The following is a 10,194-nucleotide window of genomic DNA, read 5'->3' on the forward strand; positions in this document are numbered from 1 at the left end:
GATAGATTCCTGCCATCTGTCTGTATTTATATAACTTCATCTAAACAGCTCCAAAACATGTAAAATTTTATACTCAGAACAAGTCTTACAAGAAAAGAGGGATTTTTTTTTACCTACCTGAAGGGAACAGGAATGAAAATACAATGTGATTTAGCAGGTAACCACATTTATTCATCTGGACTCCATCAGCAGGGACCCAAATTCAGCTCTTTTAAATGCCAGGCCCAGCTGTAGCCCAAGGCTTTCCAGGCCAAAATTATATTTAGTGGCATAGCTAGTATCCAAAGTGTTTCACAGCTCACCTAATATTGATCATTAAGCATAAGAAAAGTCTGTATGCAGCTAAGAAGGAAACTGGAGATTTTCACTATATGTATGCGGGTACAGATTGAAAGTATTTGAGGAGGAGAAATCTGCAATAAGCTCTTTATTTAGCCTGCACTGCATTCAGTTGCACACCTTGATGATCAGATAAAAGGGGACTGTCATGCAAGCTTCAGTAAGCAGTGTGCCATATGGACAATTCCACGAGGGAACAGATTGTCACAGCTACATTTGACCTGTTTTAGAGCAATCGTGACTCTCCCTTGGCACCATGGGTGTGCTGCTGACATTTCAGGAACCACTTCAAAAACACTTGAGTGCCATTGTCAGAATAGTGTGGCATTTTGTAAATGACAAGCAATTTCTTCATTTTAAGTTAAGCAGCAAGCACCTCACTTCTCTCCTCAGAGCCTCTTAAAACAGTCTGAGCAGGAAGGAGGGAGAGACAAGAGTACTGAGAAAACAAAGCCAGGCTTTTCAGTGTACCTGTGTTAAGTTACTGAATACATGCACTTGTGTCATTCATACCCTTCAGGGATTTGAATCTGAACCTCAGATTCAGCTCACAGAAGCCCCTGCCTGGGCAGGTTGTCACAGAAGAGATGTCTGTGAGACGGCTGAGGTGGATGATTGGTTTCACACCTGCTCCCAGAAGGGAGCTTAGTTTTTTCTGTTCAGGCCCTTACCTTTGAGCTCTTTTTAGACAGGAATGCATTTTGAAAATAAAAAGGAATAGTTCCTCTACAGTTCAATACAGTTTCACTGTGTGCTTAAGAAATTCTTACATGTATTTGGAAGCATGCCAGAGTGTGTCTTTGTGCCTTGAAAACATTTCAATATGGTGTTATTCTTTTAAGGGTCTTTCTGCTTGGCTTGGTCTTTAAGAATAGCCTTGAGGCTTTCAGCTTACTCCATCAATAAAATTTTGTTGATGATTTTTTTTTCCCTCATTGTTTTTCAGGCATTGGGAAAAACGTCATCTGTGACCGAACGGCGACTCCCCTGGATGCCTTTAGGATGATGACTGCGGCTCATTATTACCCAAAGCTCATGAGCATCATGGGGAACGTTTTGCGCTTCCTGCCTGCTTTCGTGAAGATGAAGCAGCTGATCCAGGAGGGTTACGTGGGGGAGCTGCTGGTGTGCGAGGTGCAGGTCCACAGTGGGAGCCTGCTGGGCAAGAAGTACAACTGGAGCTGTGATGACCTGATGGGAGGAGGGGGCTTGCACTCGGTGGGCACCTACATCATCGACCTGCTGACCTTCCTCACCAGCCAGAAGGCCGTGAAGGTGCATGGGCTGCTCAAGACCTTCGTGAAGCAGACAGACCACATCAAGGGCATCCGGCAGATCACCAGCGATGACTTCTGCACGTTTCAGATGGTCCTGGAAGGGGGCGTGTGCTGCACGGTGACGCTCAACTTCAACATCCCGGGCGAGTTCAAACAGGACATCATCGTGGTGGGCTCGGCGGGACGGCTCACTGTGATAGGCACTGATCTCTACGGACAGAGCAACAGCTCTCCTCAGCGGGAGCTCCTGCTCAAGGACTCCACGCCAGTCAGCAACTCCCTGCTTCCAGAGAAAGCCTTCAGTGACATCCCATCCCCCTACCTGCGGGGCACCATTAAGATGGTCCAGGCTGTCCGGCAGGCCTTTGAGGACCAGGACGACAGGAGGACCTGGGACGGGAGGCCCCTTACCATGGCTGCCACTTTTGACGACTGTCTGTACGCCCTGTGTGTGGTGGACACCATTAAAAAGTCAAACCAGCTGGGGGAGTGGCAGAACATTTCAATCATGACTGAGGAGCCAGAACTGAGCCCGGCTTACTTGATCAGCGAAGCCATGAGGAAGAGCAGGATGTCTCTGTATTGCTAGCTCCTCTGAGGTTCTAGGAAGGAATAGGACCCAGACAGCTCTTGAAGGAGATGGTAATTCAGCTCATCTTGGTGTCTTGGGTGTCTTAGAAACAGCTGAGGATGCAGGAGAAGGAAACACAGTGTCTATATCAATTAAATCTGTTGGCAGCTAAATGCCAAACTGATATGTTCCTTCAAGATGCTCAAAACAGACAGGAGACTTTAGAGCTGACAAACTTAACTGTTTTAATAACAGTATTAGCTGGCTGATTGCAAAGATATATCACGGACTCATCCCCTGCTTGCAGGTGCTCTAGATTATCCAGTTGTGTTTACTGTGAAAGGTTGGGAAGATCCTTTTAGATTTTCCTTACCTACCAGAGGGCTGTGAAGGTACTGTCATGTCGTTAAATTTTCTGTAGCGTCTGACATGAATGGTTCCTACCATGACAGCTGACACCACCATGCTACACCTCCAGCCAACACACAGAATAACAGGATGTGAAAGTGTTGCAGGATTCAGAAAATCTTGGCAGCTTACTTTTCATACAGCCTGTTAGGAGCTTCTTTGTGTTGGTTTAGTAGTTGTTCTTTGTTTTGTTTGGTTTTGATTTTTGGTTTTGGTTGTTTGGGTTTTTTTTAAAGCACAATTAAATAGGAAAATGTGTGGCTTTTAAAACAAAGCAGTCCTCAACCACAGTGCGTATGCCCAGGTATTTGGGGAGGGAGGGTCTTCTGTGAGCTCCTGGTAAGCGTCAGTGTTATGGGTTTGCCGATTAAAATGGGATGTGGAAAACCTTCATGGATGGCAGGTGGAATGACACAGTAATAATTATGAGGTTTGTTATACAGCCGAATTCAGGCTAGTCTTACAAATATTTGCACAAAATTTCCTGTGTTTGGGACTGACTTTTGAGTGAATCATCATGCATTTTGGTTTTAGGAGGGAGACAGTAGGAATATAACCCAAAACCATACGATGTTCAGATGAGTGGTGTTCTTTTAAACCACTGTGAACTCACACTTGAGAGATGCACACCAACAAGTAATTTTACATCCCTCAACCCAGAAGTTCTCACCTCTACCAGCTGGTGAGTGTGAGTGAAAAACAAAAGGGATGAGAAAATTTCCCATATTTACAAGGAAAAAAATTACACAGGACCCCCAGCCTCCTCACCTCCTTAAAGTGGCCAGCTACTGGTACTGTATTAATCATTCCCTGTCACCAGTGCAGGGGTGGACAAACTCTTTTGCTATGTTTGTCCTGTTCTTCTTTTTAATATTTTAGATAGCAGTCTTGAAATAATTATTCTTTTGAGAATATCTTCTTGAAAGAATATCATGAAAGGCACATGATTTATCCCAGTAAACAGGGATACTGTTTTTTTCTGTGTAAAGCTGCTCCAGTGCTGATGTGTTTACAGCGCTAGGTCTTCAGATAGTAGAAAAGTAGAACACAAGCATATAGCACTAAATTATATTAAACTTGAGAAAAACCTTTTCAGGGTTTTTTTTTATTGTTAATTTTGACTATGGGAAATAGGAGAACATTGGGATGACCAGTAAATCTAAAGAGAAAAAGTGTTTTTGAATTTTGAACAGAAGGACATCAATAGTGTTGTTCATCTTACCTGGCTTCAGTCAGCTCAGACTTGGATGTCTTGTTCTGATCAGCAAGAACACAGCAGTCAATACAGAGAGAGCTCTCCAAAGGCTGACTCAGTTCACCCTAGGATTAATATAGAAAGAGGTGCCCACTGGAAATGCCTGTCCTCCTCCTTTGCAGAGAATTTTGGCATCTAAATTTTGATGTGGCTGAAGTTAGGAAACTTGACTCCCGGCCCAAAATTATTCATGTCTGCTAAATATTTCAAGAGCATATGTGTGACCTTCTGTTAAATAGTCCCCAAAGTGTAATAGTGTGACTGATGAAGGAATAATGTAATACTGCAAAACCGCACCCTAGGGGAGAGTTGTTTCTATCCATGTTGTTCTGCCAGTTCTAGCAACTCTCTCTGGGGCTGTTTCTGCTAAAACCTCGGACAAGGCTTCATCATTCCTTCTTGGAAGCAGCCCTTGACAAGTTTGGTTGTTTTTCTTTAAAATGGGTTTCTCTGAGAATTCCAGAGGTAGTATCTGTGCCAGTAGGAATTTCCCATTGCAGCTGTCATGATATACACCATGCTATCCAATTCCTGCCCTGAAAAGTAAAACAGAAGAGAGGATTTGATCAAGAAATCACCTATCTGTCTCCTAAAAGATAGAATTAACCCCAAGGGGATCAAGAGGGTTTTCATACAGTGAAGCAAAACCCATTTACTGAAAAGAGTAGCTAGTTCAACTCATGAATGCAATCCTGGTGGATAATTAACCATGTCTAGTTAAACATCATCCAAAAATGGAACCAAACATGGACCAAAAATGTTTGTGAATCTTGCTTCTCAGTGGTTTGGTGATTGTGCTGGCGTTGCTGTTCATATCTTTGCACTTTGTTTTGATTCACAAATGTTGGCTGTGTTTCCTCTCTGTGTTTGCTTTTTTTCCATCTTTCTGGATTTTGTGATGCCAGTTGGAATCCTTTTCCCTGCCCCTGCAGTGAACAGGCGAGACACAGTGAGTAGGGATAGTGCTACTGAGCTCAAACTTTCTGCCCCAGATCCAAAGGCTTAGGTGACAGGCATCATCCATCCTCTGTGCAGAACTACTGATGCAGCAGAAAGAAAATCCAATGCTTTGGTTACACAGGCATCTGATGCTGCTGTTGGCACTGGCTTGCTAATGGGTCGACTCTTGCACAGCTCCTTGTGCTGGCCCAGAGAGAGCAGCGACAGGGCGGGACCTCCTCTTCTAATGGCAACAGTGATGCTACATTTGTGTTACCTAAGTGGGATGGCAGCAGGAGCTACGCACCTTCAGGATTGTGTGGCAGTTTTTCCATTATCTAGGAGGTGAAGGTGCTGCAGTGTCAAGTATCAACATACTGAACTTCCACTTGGCTTAGAGGAGGAAAGCATAGATTTATTTAATGTGTATTGTTATTCTGACAAATAGTTTCTTTATTGTTTGGGATTTTTCTTGGCACCATCCAGTCCTCTGCTCCTTTGGTACAGTTCAAAGTACATTGAATTTGCTCTGAGTAGCCTCTGGAGTTGAAGTTGGGTTTAGGAATTTGGGCAGCAGATAGCAGAGATGTACTTGATTGAACAGAAGCGGTACCATCCCAGGAAACATCTATTTGGAATTGCACTTTTAATGCTGTGCCACAAGGTCTGAGATGAATCCTTCTAAATTGGTGCAGGCCTAAGAGCCAAACTGCAGCTACTGCTGGAATTTCAGTAGCCCCAAATGATGAACTTGTTCACACACTAGGTAAAAAATTTCATTCCTCTTTCCCAGGGCTGCTGTTGGAGAGGCTCTTTCCTTTGCCATCAACCTGTGCACGTAGAATACTGATCATTATGGTCTGTTGCCAAAGACAAAAAGAGCCAAAGGGTGAGCTTTGCTGCTCTGCAGGGCTCTGTTCCAGTGCTGGGAGTGCTCTCAGCTGGGAGAGGGTGTCTTATGTCCCATGGGAATTGCATTGGGGCTCACACCAGGGGTAGGGCAACCCTGCTGTGACAGCAGGGCACAACTGACCTCCTTAAATGTGCTCAGAGGGAGGGTGGTCACTGCAGCAGGGAGCAGCAGTAAGGTTTCTGCAGTCTGGTACTCCTGTGCCTGCCTACAGGGAGGATGTGCTGGTGGTGTGGAGGGTGAGGGCTGCACTTCCTGAGGGTGACAGCAGCAGCCTTGCTCCACCTCTGTCTGTGTGTGGGAGCCCAAGAAGGAACCCTGCCCTTGGGGAAGCAGAATCTGTCCCATACTCCTGCTGGATATGCACATCCTCAGTGCTGAGCTCAGTGAAGTCCTACATGGAAGCATAAGAACTCTGCAGGAGCCTGGGGTTTTCCATATCTAGTACCATGCATGTGTTAAATCCATTAAATACTTCAGCTGTGTAGTTAGAAAATACCAAGTAGAGACCATAGGACCTTACCCATGCAGCCAATATGGAAGAGAATTGGACCATGCCTCAATGAGTTTCAGCTCAGGATGGGCTGCTCTGGAGCTCTTCCTTTGCTTTGGCTGGAAGCACAAGAAACCCCTGCCCAGCCAGCATCAGGCAATCAGAGACACTATCCACTTAGTAAAAAGTGTTCCCTTCTTTTCCTTAACTTTCAAAAAAGTGACTTTACAAGTGAACAGCTGTCCTGGAAGTTCAGCCATTCAAAAAAAGGAGGTTTTTCTGCTGCATATGGTCACAGCACAAGGACAATCCAATTTGTTGTTTATTTTTGTGTCTATACTAATGTGGAATAGACTCAGACAATTTAAAATTACTCATTGATCTAGCAAGAAAAGGCATATTTTATTTAATAGGTAAAGGTAAACATAGTATCTTGATGTTGTTTTTGCAGAGGTTCAGAAATGAGTGATGACAACTTCTTGTTGCTGGGAATTTTTGTATTTGACTTTTATTTTTGTCCTTTGGCATAAAATGTCACTCATTATGAAGTCTATTCACTGTTAAGTTTGGTATTTAAGCCAGAGTTCTGGGTTTGTGCAGATGCTCCACATTGGTTTGGTGTTCCAGTGGCCCAGTGATGTACCCTTAGTATGTATGAAACTCAGCACTGGATTTCTGACCTCTGCAGTGATCTCTGCGTATCTGGGGCTAGATGTGAAATGGCACGATTATTCAGGACAGCAGTTTCTTTTTGTTGTTGTTGAAGTTGTTACTTGTGGGGAGCAAAGTTTGTAAATTTTAGAGATGAAGTGTGACTGAATAATATTTGGCAGTCTTATCTGCTTTAAAGTTTCCTCTTTCTTGAGCTGCTGGGTGAAGTCTGTCCAATAAAAATAATTTCCCCTTAACTGCCCACTTCCCTTTGCTCATGAAAAGAAGAAATTTTAAAGTAAATGAGACTACACATAATGCTGCATTCATGAACTGATGTCAAAACCTCATGACTTAATGAGTGTATGAAGCCACAGTTCCAAACAAGTAATGTCTTTTTTGAAGCTGCCAGATCGAGGCCTTGGGGTTGGGGAAAGAGGGGTATCAGCACAGGTCAGACTAAAATAGCTTTTATTCAGCATTTTGAGTAAAATGAATAAACAGAATGGCTATGGTCAATCCAAAACTGAATACATGTTTGTATAAGGGTATGTATTTACATTTTTTTTTTAATTTTAGGATTAAGTTCTGTTTTTAAAGAATGCTGTTTTGAAATGAAAGGTTTTAAAAATCTATCTTTTATTATGTTTTGGCATGTGTAACTGTTTGGGACTGGGTGTGGGGGTTTTTTGTTGCCTTTTTATTTTTTTAATCCCTACTTTAAAAATCTCATCCATTTGGTTTAAGGATGTTCAGTGAATTGAGCAACCCTTGGGCAGGTTCAGCTCTGAACCTGCACCCTCACAGTGTCTTACAGTGACCCCATTTTTAGCATCTGAATCTGGCCTTCTGGGTTTCATTTATGTCTTCTTGTGGCAGTGGGAAAACTGTTTCAAACCATGGAGTTGACAGCAGATAATCAAGACTTTTTTTGCAGCAATGCCAGCCATCATCTTTAAAAGCACTTAACTCTAATGACTTGTTTACCTTGGTTATTTATGACCTTCCAGCCATGTGCTGTCCATTATTTGTTTTCCTTTTTTTTTTTTTACATCAGCCATTGGACTCACTTCCCTGCCCTCTCTGTTTCTCATTCCATTGCAAACCTGGAAGGTGAGCCTGCCTCGTTACCCACTGAGCTGCTGCTCAGTCTGTGTTACACATGGCATACAGGGTGGCTAACTGCAACTTGAAGTGACTTTTACTACAGGTCCATTACAGGACAGGTGAACACCATGACTGCTCAAGTACGGGGCATTCCGAGTGCCCAGCCAGGGCAGGAAATCAAAGCTCCCTGCTGTGCAGTGCTTCACGAGCAACACTCACTGTTTCTCTCCCACTGGTTTGCTTTTATTTGATTTTGAAAAGGAGAAAATGTTCAGTTTGTTGCTGTGTCAATATTAAGTATATATTTATTGTTTTTCAGACATACAAACATATATATAAATGCTATATATATATAATGTCAACGCATGGACATATGTACAGTAGATATTTTAAAGAGCTATTTATCAAGAAAAGTAAGTGTTATAAGTAAACAGAGTTTATATTTTATATATTATGTAGATAGCAAAAAAAAGTGGTTAAATTATACTAGGACTTTTGGGGGTGGGGTTGGAGAAATGGGCAAGGACTGGTTCTAGCATTTTCAACAGCCAAACTACTTTGTACGGAAGCTGCCTGCTGTGCCTCTCGGCTGCAATATCTGTTTGTTTCTTCTTTTGGAAGATGATGTGCATTGTTACTTTTACATTGCTTGGGGAATGTAGTTAGTTTATTCTCAGCCAACTGGTATGTGCTGCTTAAAACATGGTTTCCTGCTGTTCTGCATAATTGCATTGATGGATTAAAAGGATCTTAACTGGCAAATAAAGATGTAAAAGGATGCGATCCCAGCTGTCTGGTCTTTTCCCACACTTGTATTTTGGGGGGCATGTGTGTGTGTAATAACCATCACCATCACCTCTGCCTGGTTTCTGGCCTGCCTGTTGAGTTCAGCATATGGGTTTTGTGCGTGGAGGTGGGGATTTTGATGGAGGGAGAGGAAGAATGAAGTTTAATACTCATTGAACACTCATATTGAAAATTTTATGTATGGCAAAGACTGAATGAGTCCCTTTTGGGGGGATGTGTCTCGAGGGGACAGCTGCCTTTGTTTCCAAAGGATGCAAGTAAGTCCAATGTCACAGCACAATTGGGACATCCCCCCCTGCTGTCTGGAGATCCTCTCTCCTGACTTTTTCCTCTGGATCCTTTTACTCCTTTTTCCAGCACAGCCTGGAGATTCTCTTTCTACCTGACCACTGGTATTGTGGAGTATTTTTGCCTTCCCAGTCCCCAACTCCCTCCAGTGACCTCCCCATGCCTACCTACATCCTTGTTTTCATCTGCCAGGAGCTGTCTGCTTATCTGGTGCTCCTTTTCTCCCTGTATGGGGAGTATCTAAAGTCTCATAGGGATCTTGTTATTCCAACCCCTCTGTTGCTGAATAAAACCTCACTTGAGTATGAAAGAGTTCTGGGATCTGAGGGAAGATTTATTGCCTATGTGATAAATGTGTAAAAAGGATAGAACATTTCCTACAATTTCTGCCTTTTAGAGCAGAGCACACACAAAGGTGTTGGATTCTACTTGTATCAGTGCACACTCCATTCCCAAGCACTATGAAAGTATGTAAATCTGAGGCACAAATCTGTGAAGGGATGGGAAATCATCATCAGTTACAATGCACACTACCCTTGGATCACTTAATTTTGTAAACTGTATATTTTTCATACATATAAAAATCGACAGAGTTGGTATATTTCATATAAAATTCACAGAGTGTGGTTTCATCACAGAAATGTAACATGTTAGCAACTTCTATCACAACCACTGCAATTATCATACTGTAAAGATGTAATGATGTTTATATACACATAATTCTTTATCAGTTTTAATACATATTTTCGTAGTCTGAAGAGAAGAAAAGTACAAGACAAGGAAGCATCAATGCCCAGGTCTTCAGGAATTATAGTTTAATGTTTGCATTGTCCTCATGAGTAAATGTAGTATAACCTTGCTCAGGTTTCCAGATCACCATCCCCAACCAGTTAGGCACTGAATTAGAATAGGGCCAAATTTCACAGTATATCCTTTCCCATCAACTTCAGAATAAAACAAGGCCTACTTGTCAATGGCTAAAACGTAGAAATCTCTGGAAAACAGCACCTGGGGGAGCAATTACTGTGAAACAGTGTTGGAGATACAGTGGGGTTATTAGTATGGCATTGCAGCGCACAATATATAACTGTACAGGTAAGTGAGAATGCAAGAGCAAGTACCAGCATTCCACACTAATGAGGCTGCACA

At 42.7% G+C, this 10,194-nt stretch overlaps 1 protein-coding gene across 1 annotated transcript in view; it reads left to right on the forward strand.

Annotated features, from left to right (window-relative positions):
- The window catches only part of GFOD1 (glucose-fructose oxidoreductase domain containing 1), a 70,812-nt gene extending 62,082 nt beyond the window's left edge, over positions 1-8,730 (forward strand). Inside the window, exon 2 of the mRNA XM_033064933.2 lies at positions 1,286-8,730. Within this exon, the coding sequence (XP_032920824.1) occupies positions 1,286-2,205 (920 nt within the window). The 3' untranslated portion in view covers positions 2,206-8,730. The remainder of the gene's footprint in view (positions 1-1,285) is intronic.
- Positions 8,731-10,194: the final 1,464 nt, after the last annotated feature.

Source organism: Catharus ustulatus, chromosome 1, assembly GCF_009819885.2.
Source record: "Catharus ustulatus isolate bCatUst1 chromosome 1, bCatUst1.pri.v2, whole genome shotgun sequence".
Lineage (NCBI taxonomy): Eukaryota > Metazoa > Chordata > Aves > Passeriformes > Turdidae > Catharus > Catharus ustulatus.